At 50.9% G+C, this 16016-nt stretch overlaps 1 protein-coding gene across 1 annotated transcript; it reads right to left on the reverse strand.

The window, feature by feature from the left end:
* Positions 1-584: 584 nt before the first annotated feature.
* GALM (galactose mutarotase) lies at positions 585-11489 on the reverse strand. Its single transcript, XM_086630636.1, has 7 exons — positions 11216-11489; positions 10560-10714; positions 7535-7741; positions 6093-6174; positions 1384-1525; positions 1130-1304; positions 585-683 (listed from the first exon to the last, which is right to left on the reverse strand). Exons 1-7 carry the CDS (start codon positions 11409-11411, stop codon positions 606-608), a joined length of 1035 nt encoding a protein of 344 aa, XP_086486762.1. The 5' UTR covers positions 11412-11489; the 3' UTR covers positions 585-605.
* Between the last annotated feature and the right edge of the window lie 4527 nt (positions 11490-16016).

A 16016-nucleotide genomic window follows, 5' to 3' on the forward strand; every position in this document is an offset into this window, starting at 1 on the left:
ATATGATATGATGGCACTGCCATCCCCTCAGCTTGCACCAATTTTTCATGAAACCTCAGAAACATAGAGGTTTTCATCAGACGGGCCCCTGTCACAGGGTTTTGGGGATGATACATATTCCATACGGAAATACAACATGGAGATGATGGTTTTCCTCCCACGGTTGTATATTCAGGACTGTAGATGGATGCACCCACTTCACTTCAGCACCCAATGCATGGCATGGAAGATGCTCTCGTGCAGCTATTGCTGCTGGCTTCAAAATAGGAGTTAAGCCAGAGGAGCCAGGGTGGCCAGCAGGGATAATCCCAGCACCCCATCCTCCGCAAAGCTGTTCTGCATGACCACTGCATACCCCTACCATCACAATGCTGCTGTGAGGCTGGACAGAGGGTGACAGCTTTACAGACCACGTAGCGGCAGAGGTGGTAACAGGAGTTAAAGCCAGCAGAAACCATGGGTGAAAACCACACAGGATGAAAAACGTTCCCAAACGGGCTGCATCACCCAGGATAGTTTGAAAGCACTGTTCGGCACGTGGCGGGACTTCGGGCTAACCTGCTAGAGGCACTTACCCTTCTTGGTGGTAGGAGGTCAACATCCCCTTAAGTGGTGTTGAACACGAGCCACGTGGTGTGGTTGTATTCCTCGCCTGGCCGGAGCAGGGTGTCGGGGAAGTGGGGCTGGGGAGAGGCAGCAGCACGTCAGTGATTGTGAGCACACACTGCAGGACCAGAACGGGTCATGAGGGCACAGCCATATCCCCTTGGCTCCATCCCTGGGCGTTTCCAGCGGCAGTGTTTAATCACAGGCTGGCTGAGCAGGCAAGTCCTCCCCCTGGTTGAATTGAGGCCCCATGGAGAGGACATGGCAAGGCCCCAGCGGGATCTTCCACTCCAGACACCGTGCCCTTGGGAAGCCGGGCTGCGTGGGGCCAGTCCCCACTGTGCTGGCCACCCTCTGCCCAGTGCTGCAGGGTGCTGCGACCTGTACTTGCCTTAGCTCTGGTGTCTACATAGTGTCTGAGCCTACTCTGTTCATATATCTAACAGCCCAGGGACATGGGGCGTGGTGGTATGGTCCCTTGCTGCAGGACCCAAGCAACTCCCAGGGGTAGGGGGCGGTTCACCTTGTTGACAGCATCAGGCCAGTTCTGGGTTTCCAGGCAGAAAGCTGAGTGTTTCGGGTACACAACAGCACCTTTGCCCTTCAGGGAGCCGTCCAGGTTGTTCCCAGTGTAAAACTGTATGCCAGGCTGGGTGGTGTAAACCTCCATGGCCCTGCCGGTGGGCGGGTGGCGAGCCCTGGGGAGATGCCAGCGGAGGGTGTCAAAGGGCTGTGTGGCTCCAGGGGTGAGGGACCCCTGCTAGGGTCCCAGCTTACCTGGCCGCGAGGTGCCGTGTCTGCATCTGCTGCAGGCAGAAGTTGTGGTCAAAGCCGTCCAGATGAAACTTCTGCAAGTGCTTCCCCAGCTCCACGGGCTGCCGGAGATCAAAGCCAGTGCCCTGCGTGGCAGCCACCTCCCCTGGACGAGGAGAACAGCAGTGTCAGCCGCCCACCCACACACCAGCCAACACTCATGGCGCTGGCCCCTGCGCAGGGTTGAGACCCCTCGCTTTGGTGAGCTGAGGGTTTTAAGCCATTTGTGATCTTTGTCTCATTGCTGTGCCCTGCTTCGAGCAAGCTTGCCTTGAGGCCACCGTGACTAGGGCTGGGACATGACCACCTTGTCCAGCAGCAGAGCTGGCACCCCCCGGGGACACTGCTGTGCTTAGCTGGGACAAAACAAAGCCAAGAAGCTAGAAAACAAGACGGGAGGCTTGTGTATGTAACCATACAAGCTAATTAATATAACCCCAAAACTTATGAGCTATTAATATTTATATAAGATTTATATACATATACTATGTATCTTGCTCTAAATAAATGAATCCTCCCAAAGCTCTGAACAAACATCTGTGAGATGGTCATGAAGGTGGCCCACCTGCCAGGATGGCAAATATGGGCTGTATACTGGGACTGGTCCCCTCCCGCCTCAGGGCATCATTTCAAGAAAAAAATGATTTAAGACCATAAAACCAGCGTTTTCTCTCAAGCCTTTTTTAAGGCCTGATGTGGGCATACAGCATCCTGTGAAAAAGCGCTTGCTATGAGACTAACCCTGAGACATACTAAACACAGCGCAAAACACAGCCATCCTAACCCAAAGGCAAGAAGGTTCACACGAAGGAGGTGAGAGAGGAAGGGCAAGGGAGGGCATTTTTCCTAAAGTCACCTTTTTCTACCCCCCTCTAAAGGGAGAGGTTTCCAAGTGCCAGCAGGCAGCTGCCAGTGCCAGGGATGGAGGGGTGCGGGCACCCCAGCCCCACTGCTCGCCCCATGCGCTGGGCTCTGCTTGCTGCAGTCATGTGCTCAGCTCCTCTGCGGCTCTGCTCCAGTTCTGCTCTGCAAACCTTGAGAAACATCGGTCTCCACCTGACAAACAGCGTATTTCTGTGGCTTCTGATCCTATCTAAAAGGAGCACGTTTACTGAATTCGGCTGTGGGGCGGAAAAACACCTTAAAAAAACCCAAACCTTTTTGATTTAGGCACTTACGTAACATGCAGCAGCCATTGCACACAAGGGCTCTGTCTTTAGTAGTTTCACAAATCTCGTCTTCACCCCAGGCCTAAGACTGTCCACAGTTTTATCAGCTTCAAAGGCTACATTTCCCCACAACACCAAGAGAGAACTGCAAAAAGCAGGGGAAGCAAACTGGCTGCAATTCAGATGTGAAACAGCTCCATGGTGAAAGCGGTGGAGAGCCAGGGCAGTGGGTTTGTTAAGGCCTTAAGCTCTTCCCCAGCTTGAGCCCAGGCATGACACACCAAGCTGGGCAGAAGCCACTCGGACTGGGAGACCCACTCCTCCGCGTGCAAGCCGATGCATGCATGCACAGCGGTTTTGGTTCATGAGCACAGACGTGTCTCTGGTTTTAGCAGGCACCTGAGCTAAAAAGCTTTCTTGCTTTCTTTTTCTTGCTTTTTAAAGCCTCTTTTCCTCTCCCTCCTGAAGTCAGAGGTGCACTCAGCAAAGCAGCCCTGCAAGAACGTCAGGGAAACAAGCCCTGCCATTTCCAGCAGAGTCTATGCTTACCAGAAACTGCCCTACGGGCTTGTGCAGCCCTTGGGCACACATCTCACCCCACACCCAGTTTCTCTTCCGTCAATGCTAGCTGCACTCAAGAACACAACTTTCCTGGCATTTATGCCTCAGACTGGCTGCTCAGTGCTCCCATCACTACTCTGTCCTTCGGAGACCTCCAGTATGGCACGGCACTCTTGCCTGCCATGGCTCAGCATCTGCACTCTAATGGTCTCTGTTCCTCTGAGCCAGTCAGGCTGGATGAAAAGCCATCATGAAAAGCACATCTAGAAGTTCACTTTTCTGATTATTTCAAACTATTTTCCATTTTTCAAAAATTAAGCCAAAGGCTACTTTTTTGTTGTTTAAATAATGCTTGTCATTCTTAAAACCAATAAAACTTGGTATCAGATTCGTTTTGCAATTAGATCAACTGATACTGCACCTCAGCAGAGTCACTTACGTGAAATGAAAATTCTGGGCACTGGAGCAGTGCGGTGGGAGGGTTGCAGTCAAACCGCTCAGAGTGAGGTGCCCCCGTGTCAGCAGTGGGACTGTGGCTGAGTGCACGTGTTCCTGCGGGTACTGGGAACGTGGTCCCTGTTGCAGCTTGTTCAGATTATTTAACTGAACATTTATCTATCATTTATGGGAAGGAACAGACTGGAAGTGGTGGGAAAAAAGAAAACTAGAAAGCCCTGTTTTCCTCCTTTTTAACCGCTGAATCCAGACCAGGTGCAAGTGGCTGCCAGCTCGCTTCTCTGTGCTGGGGCTAGAGACAGCAGCAATACCACCTTTGTTTAATTAACCTGCTTAGCATTCAAAACATGCTGCTTTCTTTAGCTGGCTTTCCTCTTTCAGCCATGCAGGACGCTAAAGACATGTCATGGTTCGATGTGGCAGGGGTGGGGGTTCTGGTGGCAGGAGAGGGGCTTTGCTCCCTGTGACCTCCCTGGTTTTGGAACCGGGTTAGACTTGGTTCTGGCCACCAGATCGGACTCCCATCCCCCTCGGGATTGAGCCAATCAGCGCCTCTGCGAATTGCCCTGTTTAAGTTGGGACAAAGGAACCAGAAAAGGTGCTTTGCCCAGGAGTGAGGAGAGAAGGGAGGAGGGCACTGCCCCTGGTCCCTGGCTCCCGGCCGGGCGGCTGCCTGCGTCGGGCCGGCGCCGCCCACTGAGGATGGTGTCAGCGGAGCCAGCTGGGGAACTCGGGGAGCACCCCACTTTCAGGGTGCCCATTGGGCTGAGTTCACCCAGAGAGGACTGAGATCTGAGAGAAACAGCTGCATCAACACCAGATCAGAGAGGATGGAGCAGGAGGAGGTGTGCCGGAGCTGAGTTTCCCCTGCAGCTGGTGGTGAGACAGCAGGCAGCCCCCCTGCAACCAGGACGGCCTTGGTGGAGTAGAGACCCACTCGCAGCCCGTGGAGAGAAGATGCCTGAGCCTGGGGATGGTCGTGTTGGGACGCACGACAAGGCAGAGAGGCATCTGGAGTCTGCGTGACGACCCATGCCAGAGCGAGTGGCTACAACTCCCTAAGTATCTGAGACTGTGGTAAAGCCCACACTGGGGCAATCCGTGGGGAAGGATTGCATCCTGTGGGCTGGACTCACGCTGGAGACGTTTGTGGATTTTTCCTCGTGAGTAGGGGATCCACTGGAGCAGGGGAAAAAGGTGTAAGGACTCCTCCTCCTTTAAGAAAGAAGCAGCAGTAACAGCACAGAACGAACTGACCTGCACTCCCCCAGTCCCTGCCCCTAGCGCTGCTGGGGGGAGGAGGTAGAGCCGGGAGGAAAAGGAAAGGGGGGAGGGGGAAGGAAGGTGTCAGTTTTAAGATCTGGCTTTGTTTCTTTTATCCTCTCAAGTAACTGGTTTTGTTTCTCTTTGTCCTTTTAAGTAACCGTTAATAAATTGTTTTGCTTTAAGAAAGCCAAGTCTGTTTTGCCCGGGACCATGGTTGGTGGGTGCTCCCTCTGTTCTTGTCTCAACCCTCAGTCCCTTTATTATATTTTTCTTCTCTCCACTTTACTGGAGAAGGAGTGACTGTGTGAGTTTTAGTTGCTGGATCGGCTGAAAACCACAACAAGACAGAAAAGAAAAGCATTGGGTTTGTGTCTTCAGCCTCCCAGCTGGTAGCACCAGCTCTTCTGTCCCAGTGAAGGGACCGATAGCTCAGCTCTTACAGAGAAGGATGATGCTGGGCTCCAAAGCACCAGAGATCCCAGCAGCTCTAGAGCTCAGTGCTGGGCCTGGGTGCTGCCCTCCAGTTCAAAGAGTCTGATTATGTCCTGGTGTGCCGTTGCATTTATCGACAGCAGCCCTGTGCCTGGAGCATGCTGCTTGAATCTCCCACATTTTACCGAGGATTAAGAAATGAATTCTCCTGCTTTCTGCGGATTTTGATTATGGGCCGATCTTATGGAAACAAGATCTGTGGAAATAAGACCTTGACGTCATGTGGAAAATGCCAGCAGAGGGGTATGATAAAGCTGAACGCTGCTGGAGAAAGCAAAGCAGGCAAACCCCAAGCCAATCCCAGCTCTCTGGTGGCCCCACTTTCCCTGCGAACAATGGATTGGCCTGCAGGGAAATGCTGGCCAAGCAGGTCTGGAGGGACATGCTTTGGACCTGTGTCATAGATAGCTTGTCTCCCAGGTGGGTCCTTTGGACTCATGTTACAGCGTTGCATCTCACTTGCTTCTGGCCCCACTTCATGCTGCTCCTGCCAGCAGCCCCTGGATGGAACCCGGTCCACCCCCCTCTCTGGGTCTGGAGCTGGTGATGGACCCTGTCACCAACACCTGGCTCTGCCCACTTTGCTCAGGTGCTGTGAGACCATGCCTGTGGGTGAGGTCCCCTGGGTCCTGGTCCGTCACTCCTGGCCAGGCAGCGCTGTTCCCCGATACCCACAAAAACTCATCCGTAAAACCGCCTCCACCGAACCGCGGGCACCGCACCACCCACCAGTAGGGATCTTGGTGTCGTCCACAGGCAGGTAGGAATCTGCTTCAACAGAAATCTCGTGGTCATAGATATCCTGCGAGCCCTGCAGGAGGAGGCGAAATACTGCAGTTCCTGCTGTGACCCACCATCTGAGAAGCCCTAAGCACACCCAGAAATGACTGCTCATGGTGATGCTGCACTTGATCTGGTAGTGCCTGGGGGATGTCCTGGTTGTCATCCCACCTTGACCCTGGGCAGAGGACAAAGGGATCAGCGTGGGACCTAGGAGCTGTAAATTCTGCAGAGCTGAGACTGAGCTTGCACCTCACCAAGCACCACCACCCTGCAGCTGGACTAGACGAAACACACTGGTTGCTGAGCACACAGCGGCAGGCAAAGGGGAAGGAAGCAACCATGGGGAAGCGCAACCCGTCCTCCTGGCTCATTTCCTCAGCACGGGGGATTTGTGCTCCTCTTCCTCTCCTGCAGCCTTGGGGATGCTGGCAGGGAACATGCTGGGCTGGAAGGAGAGCTCAGCCTGTGCGTCACTGTCTAATCTGAGCAGCAATTTCATGCCCAAAGGTCTCTTGTTCCTCTGGAAACACGCCTGAGTTGCGTGCTGTAGGTGCTGATACTATTGTACGGCTGGGAGGACGAGCGAAGGGTAAAACTAACAACTGCACAGCCATCACCAGGGCAGCAGCCTGAGCAGACCTCCTGCACGGAGAGGCTGGGATGTCTCTCACTAACACTTTTAAGCATCTTGGTCTCACATTCAAGTGTGGCTGCACTGTCCCATCCCTGCAACATTTTACTTCCCAGATCCTTTTCCTCCAAGCCCAGTTATAAACAGGGTGAGACTAAAACACAGTTATAATACAGTGCTTGTCTAGCTGGCGGGACCCTGGACTGTGGGAGCCCTCTGCACCCTGCTACTGCCCCGCTCTGCAACCTTGGCTGCCTCACATCCCCTTTCTGTGATGTTTCTCCTCCTCATTTTGACCTGGGTATTTCGGTGCTGTGCTGACTCTGGCTGGCACTACAGGCCCTGATCTCAGCTGCACCATCCACACAAGGGTTCAGTATGTTGTCTCAGAAGTGCCAGCAGAAGACAGGTAAAAAATGCCAGTCCATCACTAGGACATGCCAGTTCTGCATCTCCTCTGAAATCTTCCTGAAGGACTAGGAGACAATGAATCTCCCCAGTTAATATTAATGATGGGACGTCTCTATTCATGATGCACTGGGATAATGTTGCTGTCTATGGGATTCAGTTCTGTCCCAGCTCATAGGCTGCATGCAGCCCAGGAGACAACCCCCATCACTGTATTCCTGGAAGCATGCTGTGTCCCCAGACATATTGGTCCCCATGATCCCATGAGAAGCCCATGGATCATCCCACAGGTCCCCAGGCTTTCTTCCTGAATGGTGGCCCTCCACAGGTTTCATCTCCCCATGCTCACCTGCCCTGCGAGGTTGAAGTATGCATGATTGGTCAGGTTGATGGGTGTTGTCTTGCTGGTCTGGGCTCGATAGTTGATGGCCAGCTCCCCGCCACTGAGTGTGTAAGTCACCCAGACTTTCAGGTCACCCGGATAGCCTTCCTCACCATCAGGACTGAGCCGGAAAAAGCAGACACCATTTTGGAGGACCTGGGGGCTCCAGAGAACCTGCAAGGAGTGTGTCGTTGGTGGGACAGTTATGGGAAAAACAACGCCCTTCTCTCCTGCACCAGGCTAGGCTGAATCCAGGGATAAAAGGTACTCCAGGAATGATGCACTGAAACAAAGGTTTTTTCAATCATCTTTCCTGGTCTTATTCCTAGAAGGAGAAAAAAAAGCCCAAACAATTTTTTTCTCCCTATGAAGGACTAACAAACAAAATCCCCTTGTTGAAAAAGAAAAAGGGAAGTGTGAGAAAACACAAGCACTCAGCCTGCGCTTGGTCAGCCAGAGCCAGCAGCAGGAAACAAGTTTACCAATAAGCAGCCAAATAAATAAGGCAGTTTGCTTTGACGAGGATCTGTCCCAGCCTGTGTTATTCCATGCCTAAAAGGGTCCACATATTTCATTTTTGCCCTGCAGCTGGATTTATTCTCCCCCTCTCATGAATCTCCTGGTGTGCAACATGGCCTCAACAAGCTGCCGCCCTTCCCTCAGCTGACTTGGGGTTGGCTTCTAGGGCAACGTAAACACACCCTGGGAGCTCCTGCTTAGGGGCTGGGGTTCAGTTAAATAGCACCAGACGTATCGCCAGATACATCCACACGTCAGTGCTCATCCAGAGAAATGAGACCTCTCAATTTCTTGCCCCTGCCAGAGACCAGGGCTCTGCTTGGAGCCAAAACTGCTGGCGAGCAAAGCAAGCCAGCACACTGTCAACTTAGCTACCCAGGTTTGACCTGATGCTCAGCAGATGTCTCAGCCCCTCGCTGGATGGATGTGTAATGAGGCGAGGTGCCCAGTCTCTGGAGCTTTGCATCTACCTAATGAATAGTTACTGTCTAATCAAAGAGGATAGATCTAGGGCAGGGGCCAGATAATGCTTTTGAGATGACCCTTTTCATGTCCTGTGCAGAGATCACAAACTCAGGGCCAAACTTTTGACAAACTTGTCAAAAGCCAATATTTTCACCAAACACAGGAACTGAGGGTGCCAGTGCAGAGCAGGCCCTCCTGCATCAAGTGCAGTTTGACTGCAGCTCCTGCTGCTGTGGGATGCTGTGGGTTTATGTATGAGTTTCTATTTAAGTTCTTCAAACAAAAAGCTATTAAAGTCTAGTAAGCATACAGCATGTTCAGATTTTGCTGCTGTGTAAGCACGGCTGCAAGCTTCCTTGTCATCAGACCACGCACTGTCCACAGCACCAAAGTCTGCGAGATCAGGAAAAATCGACTAGATGGCCAAGACAGTCACAGCCAAGAGCCAGCACATCTTGTTCTAGTTAGGGCTGATCACAGGTCTCTGCACAGTGACTGTTAGCTGGCTGGAGGGGGTTCTCGAGCAGGTGCCCAAGCATGCTCCATGGGCCAGAGGACACAAAGCCCTGGCTGGAAGGTGTCGCTGCCTCATCCCCACCAATTTGGCATGCCTTCAGCAAACAAGGGGAAGAGGCAGGATAAGAGACCATGTCCCCCATCTGCAGAAGACAGCCTGGAAGCCCCAGATGCGAAGGAGTGCATGTTTTCAGCTCCAGCTCACAAGGGTTCAGGGCGTATAAAGAAACTTTAAACCAAATTGTCCTCTTTGAGGGTACAACAGCCAAATCACTCCGGTATTCCATTTTTCCTAAGGCTGCTGAGGAGCATTTGATCTTGATCTGATGTCAGTTCACACTGCGCTGCCCAGAAGCAAGCTTTTTTCCAGACACTCTGACTTTTGCCCCATCAGCCTGGATGTCCCTTCACAAAACAAAACATTAACCCAGGAAAGCAGCTGCACCAGTAAATTCAGATGCATTCCTCTGAGGAAATGATGCATCAGCTACTCGGTGGTTACAAATGCATTTGATTCGACAAAGCCTAAGGCTTCAGGAAAGCAGAGACTTCTGAGCCTGCTATGCAATCAGCAGGGTTACCAGCAAGGTTTCAAAGAGAAGAGATGCTCCACTGCTCCTACCACTTGTAGCGCATGGATGGTATCTGGACTTCAGCAGCAGCTCTCAGGAGAAGATAGGAAGGATTGAGTGCCCTGGGGCCAGGGAAAGGTTATTTTATCTTGGGAGGTCACAGGGAAGGACTGGGGATGGGCTACAGTGATGCTGGGGCATTTTGCAGGCCTAATCTATTCATTTGTTGGCTGTGAGTCAGAGCGAGAGCCCAAGGTATGCTGTCACTTCAGCGAAAGTGGCACCAAAGTGGATAATGCAATAACCGCACAGAACCTGCAGCACCACCCTGCTCTCCCCACGTTTGCTGTCAAAAGCAAGCAGCAAAGATATTCAGCTTCTGCAAACCCAGGACCTTCTGGGTCAGACTCTGGGAGGAGCTATGGGCAGGTAACAGCCTTGAAACTGCAGCCTCAAATGAGTCTGTTGTGGATCACTGTTTCCCAGGAAACCTTCTTTGGGCACTGGAATGATGACAACACCTGCTCTGGGGCAGTGTGGCTGCATGAAGCTGGGTCCTCACTGCCATGTCCCAATCCAGGCTCTGTGGGAGCAGCACCCAGCCACAAGACAACCTCATCAGAACTGGGCTCACAAGGCCGCAGAGTTGCAGCAACACAGAAGGAGCACAGTGACCCCCTGCATGGCATCCAAACATCAATGAGTCTTGCTAAGCCATCAGGAAAAGACAAGCCGACCTGTCAGCTCACAGGATCTCACCTGTCCCCATTCCTGCATGCACAGCACTTTCTGGGAGCTGATTCAACTCAATAACCACCAGAAAACCCTACAGGGTTGGGAGCAAAGACATCGTATCCTCTTGCCACAAGCTCACAGGCTGTGTGCTGGAGGACACTGGGAATCGCACACCTGATTTTCACCTTGTCAAATCCCCTGGCTCCTCCATGCAGGCTGTTGGGCCCGTTGTTGAGGAACAGCTGATACTCCTTCCCATTCACGGCGAACCTTCCATTCGCAATCCTGTTGGCAACACGCCCCACGATGGCGCCGAAGTAGGGGTGCTTCCTTGTGTAACCTGGTTGGAAAAACAGCGTGTGGTTAAACGGCAGGATTGGGATAGGACAGGTGGTTTCCAGGTGTGCTCATGGACTCAGAGGTGTCTCTCTCTGCTTCTCCCTGGCACTAAATAGGTGGCTGCAGTCCTGGTGTTTCACAGGACACACAGCTCGCTAGCAATGCACATCTTTGATTAAAATAATCGAATGCGATCTTGTTTTCTTTGCAGATTTGCAGAAAAGGCTTCTGTCACTGCCAGTCAACGCGTGACACAGAGACGCCCCATTAAAGGGGCACACTGCAGCCTGGAGCCACCAGTGTCCCTGTTCCCCATCAGCGTCCCTGTTCCCCATCAGCCACTGAGACAGGCAGCAGGAGCTGTATTTATTCATCCCACGATTTGGAGGGGACTCTTAGAAGCAGATCATGCAATGCGGCAATAAACCAGAAAACACTGGTTAAATTGTCTGATTGGCTTTTTAAAAATGTTTTGTTTAAAAAGAAACAGATTTAGACTCACCTTCCAAGGTGTCAAAGCCTAGGACAACATCTGAAAACTCCCCATCCCTGCCTTTTGTCTCCAGAGCAGCAATTATGCACCCTAAGGACAGGATCTCCACTTTCACGCTGTCAGACTTCAAGATGAACTTTTCAACCACTCCTCCTCCTTCCTCCTGGGGCATCTGCCCAAACACCTTTCTCTTCACTTCTGTCATTTTTCCCCAAAAGGGGCAGGAGCTGCGGCCCTGCCAGGGAAGGACGCTCAGGAGGAAGCAATGGTGGCCGGGCGCAGAGCAAACACGGTTTCAAAGAGCAGTCATAAAAATCATGTGATTGCCTCCCAGCGCCAGGAGCAGTCACATCAGGCATCGCCTCCCACACGTCACCGCAGCCGGGCAGGCAGCACACCAGCGAGTGACCGTGCTGCCGCGCAGAGTGGGGCGTGGAGTGGAGCGGGGCGTGGAGTGCAGTGGTGCCGAGGGCTTCCGCCTCTGGGCAGGGGCCCTCCGGGTCTGGTGGGCTGGAGGTGGCGGAGGAGAGGGGGAAGAATGCCAAAAAAAGGGAGCAAGGCTGCACATGCTCAGGTTCATGCCACGGGCGGACGGGCGGCGTGGCTGCCAGCATGCACAGTTGGGCTGTTGGGGGACAGAGCATCACAGTCACCAGCTCTTGCAAAGTATGACATGACAAAACGCTGTTTTCACCCTTTATGCCATCCTCCCCCTTAGCCCCTCCTCAAGAGGCACAAGGCAGGTCTATCACTGGCCGACAGAGCTGTAAATTTGGCTCAGGGCGTATACTGGCTAGGTGTTGTTCTCAAAGTCATGTTCACGGGGCCCTTACCGAGACTTGATTAAAAATCATCATCCTTCGAAATACTGCCTTCTGTCTGTCTCAGTTCTTTGCAGGCAATTTCAGTCTGCAGGAAAACCCTAGGAAGACTGAAGTGATGTGTGTGCACATTTTTGGCATCTCTTGGCAAGGCCCAGGTGCAAGGGGAAAGAACTTCACTACAACTTGATATTATTATATTTTTATGAGGGCCCATTTTCAGAATTTGTTCAAAGAACCAATAATTCCGAGAACTGCCACCAAAAAAACCTCAATCAATCAACCAGTGGTTGCTAAATATTCATTTCCAACACAGTCATCATCTTCAGACAAGATAAACTACGGATTCCAAGCTGACACAGAAGCAAAATGTCTCACCCAGGGCTGAGCAGAGATGGTTTGGAAATCTGCACTTCTTTGTTAGCAATGGCCTTGTGTCTGCAGTGTAACACAAATGGCTATTCCTGTGCTTCCTTCTGCACCCTGACAACTAGTGCTCCCTATCCGAAAACACCATTGCAAGTAAACATGCTTTTTGCTGCTCATCAACGTCACCTCCTGTTTGAAACCAGTTGGGGAGCAGCACAGACTTTGTTTGGAGCAAGGAAGGCTCCTGGCAGGTGGAAGAGAGGGCAGCCACATCTACAACTGCTTCATGAGGTGTTTTCACATGCAGAGCATTCCCGGAATCCCACTCCTTAGCACCTTGGTTCCCTCAACACCTCTCTCTTAATGTGTTTTTCCAGCTACAAGGAAGCATTTCTGCTTTGCAAGGACAAGTTTTCATTAAGGTGTGGGTTTTTAACATGACAGGAGCTGCCATTTTCATCTATTTCTCTGATTCACACCAGAGAAGGTCCAGATCCAACTCTTTGATGTAATAGTCATGCATGCTCTTTCATTTTCTCACGTATCTTCACAGATGCAAGATCACTCAAGCCCCAGTGACATCAAGACCATGCAGGTGCAAAAGCAATACCACAAACAAATCCGTTCACAAACCATCCACCTAATTTTCAAGCTGACAGATAAACCAGGAAAGAAACCAGCTTGCACAAGACTGAATCTTGCATGAAACAGTAAGGACAGTGGAGAAACATCAGCTTCAGGATTTGAGCAAGGTATTTCAAGAGTCCTGCTTCATTACCTAGAGGATTTCTCACAGTTTGCCTTTGTGTGTGTCCCACCTATCCACCTCTGGCGAATGGGGGAGGCAGACGGGGGGAAGAGGCAGGACACAAGCAAGTGGTGTTCAGCATCTCACTACACCGGATTTTCATTTTGATCATTTCTGGTTTTGAGAGAGAGTTTGTTTCAGGCTTTATTCACTGTGGCACTGGGTTTTGCTTACAGTGAGGGTCAAATGCAAACTCCTTGCATTTTTCTCTTCTTTCTTCCCAGAAGAAAACCTCAGTACCGGGCCTGAACATGCCTGACTGGCAGCAGTGCACTTCCACAGCTGGTGAGTGTTCAGCAAAGCTTGCTGCACATCTTCAAGACTTTGGTTTCACTTCTCTGCCTTGCAGCTCTGCACAAGAAGCTGGGCAGTGCACTAGCTCTCTTTGCCGTTATCTCCCTTTGCTCTCAAGGAAAAGGTACTGCAACAGCATTTTGCAACCCAAAATGTCTGTGAGGAACAAGGATTTATCCACTCTATCACAGCCAGTGACCCTGGAGATATAGCAGAAGCATGACATGAAGGCAGGTTACATGCTGCCCAGAAGCCTGGCCCCAGCTTCTCTAAACCAGGCAAGAGTTTTGTAGCAAAGGCAAACTGGGAAGTCAGGCTGTGCATGAATGGTCCTGTCTTTCCACCACCAAAAAGCTGGTAAAAGGACACACTGGGAAAAAGAACAGGTTGGGTTTTTTTTTTTGGTTTGTTTTTTTGAGAGGGAGCCATTTAACATGTTGTCAACTACTGTCAGAAAATAAACTTGTTACGAGAAAAGTTACAAAGAAGAATTTATTTCCCTGGGATCAGCAGCTTGGAAATTCCAAGTGCCTGCAGGGCAGCTACTGTTTTGCTAGGCGGAAGGGAGGCATTGGATTTTACCTATGCTTGTGTTATTTTATTTTCGTGCTTTTCTTCAGATGCTTTTTTTTAATCCAAAATAAAGTGACTTTGCTTACAAGGCTACAGTCAACCAAAACTCTGTCGTGCAGTACCTGCTGTCGCAAGATCTTTTTTTAATTGGTCCTAAGGCACTTCTGTAATAAATTACATTACTATGCTTCCTTCCTTAATTTTGTCTTTATTTTAAACCGCATTGTGATTTTCATTTCCTTCTGGACCCAGAGCAAGACTTTAGGACTCAAGTGATGAAAAAACATCATAAAAGGCAATTCATGTTTGTGAAGGGCTGTGTTGTGCTCACTTACAGGATACAGCTCTGTTCTGAGTTACCCAGATCCATAACCCCCCTTTTCAGCAGAGCTGCCTTGCATAACGGAGCAGGAGTGTGCCGGTAATGCCACTCACCATTCTTGAGATAGGTGACATGTCTGTATCTGCCCCGTGGGGAATCTTTGGACAGTACTCCTGGGCCAGGTTGCTTGGACCAGATCTCTTGTTTTGGGAAACCTAAGCTGTTTGTCTCAGCACCGTGAGGAGGTGCAGCTTTGCATGCAGAGCCCAGAAACAATCAAGCTGTTACTACATCAGCAATGTTTTAATCTGAAGGTGACAGACACACTCCAAATGCTATAAAACTTCAGCAATGGCAAAAGATTACAGTTTGCTGTTACCCAAGAGGCTTCCTCATTTGCTGACAGCATAGTAATGTACCCAGCGCTGCAGCTGGAGACAGGGTCTGTGGGTCTGTTGGGGCTTGTTGCTCACCAGCCTGTGCTGCAGCTCCAAGGATGTGTTGCATCTTCCACAGCCAGGAGGAAATGGCCCACCTTTTGTAGGCAGGGCCTAAACCTTAATTAGATAATTACAAGCCAGCTGGGTGATAGCCATAATTCTCCCTTTTTGTTTTACAGCTTTTTAGGTTTTCAGGAAGGCTTTACAGTGAGCAGAGACCCAGTTCATCCATTCCAACTCCAGCATGCTTCTCTCTTTGGGGATAGCAGCTTTACCTTCTTTATCAAAGGACTTCTTGCTCCAGCTCTGGCTCCAGCCCTTTGGCTCTGGCTCCAGCTCAGGCTCTGGCGAGGGAGTCGGGGTTAAGGTCTTCAGGGTCTCTCGTGAGGATATCACATCAGGGTCACCAGTTGTTGCTCACCAGCCTAGGCTGCAGCTCCAAGGATGCATTGCATCTTCCACAGCCAGGAGGAAATGGCCCACCTTTTGTAGGTAGGGCCTAAACCTTAACTAGGAAATCAATCAATTCAACCCAGCTGGGCAATCTGGGCAATAGCCACAGTTACAATAGCCATAATTCCCCCTTTTTGTTTTACCAGTTTTTGTTTTTAAAGGAAGGTGGAGGCTTTACAGTGAGCAGAGACCCAATTCATTCATTCCAACTCCAGCACACTTCTCTCTTTTGGGGCAGCAGCTTTACCTTCTTTATCAAAGGACTTCTCACTCCAGCTCTTTTGGCTCTGGCTCTTGGCTCAGGCTCCGGCAAGGGAGTCAGGGCCGTGGTCTTCAGGGTCTCTCATGAGGGTATCACATCAGGGCCACCAGATGTTGCTCACCAGCCTAGGCTGCAGCTCCAAGGATGTATCACATCTTCCACAGCCAGGAGGAAATGGCCCACCTTTTGTAGGCAGGGCCTAAACCTTAATTAGATAATTATAAGCCAGCTGGCTGATAGCCATAGGGGCTGGTTGCTTGCACAGTCACAAAAAAGAATGCAGACATCACTTGTTACACCCTCCAGCATTACAAGGCTGTAATTAAATCCCCTTTTTCCAACAAACTTTGTGTAGGCTCCAGGGGCCGAGCTGGCACTAAAGCCTGCAGGGAGGTTGCATCAGTACACAGAACAAAAGGGCAGACATTCCCCTCACCAGTTTATTGTCTGTTTATTGAATGTATCTTC

Source organism: Tauraco erythrolophus, chromosome 2 (assembly GCF_009769465.1).
Source record: "Tauraco erythrolophus isolate bTauEry1 chromosome 2, bTauEry1.pri, whole genome shotgun sequence".
Classification (NCBI taxonomy): Eukaryota; Metazoa; Chordata; class Aves; order Musophagiformes; family Musophagidae; genus Tauraco; species Tauraco erythrolophus.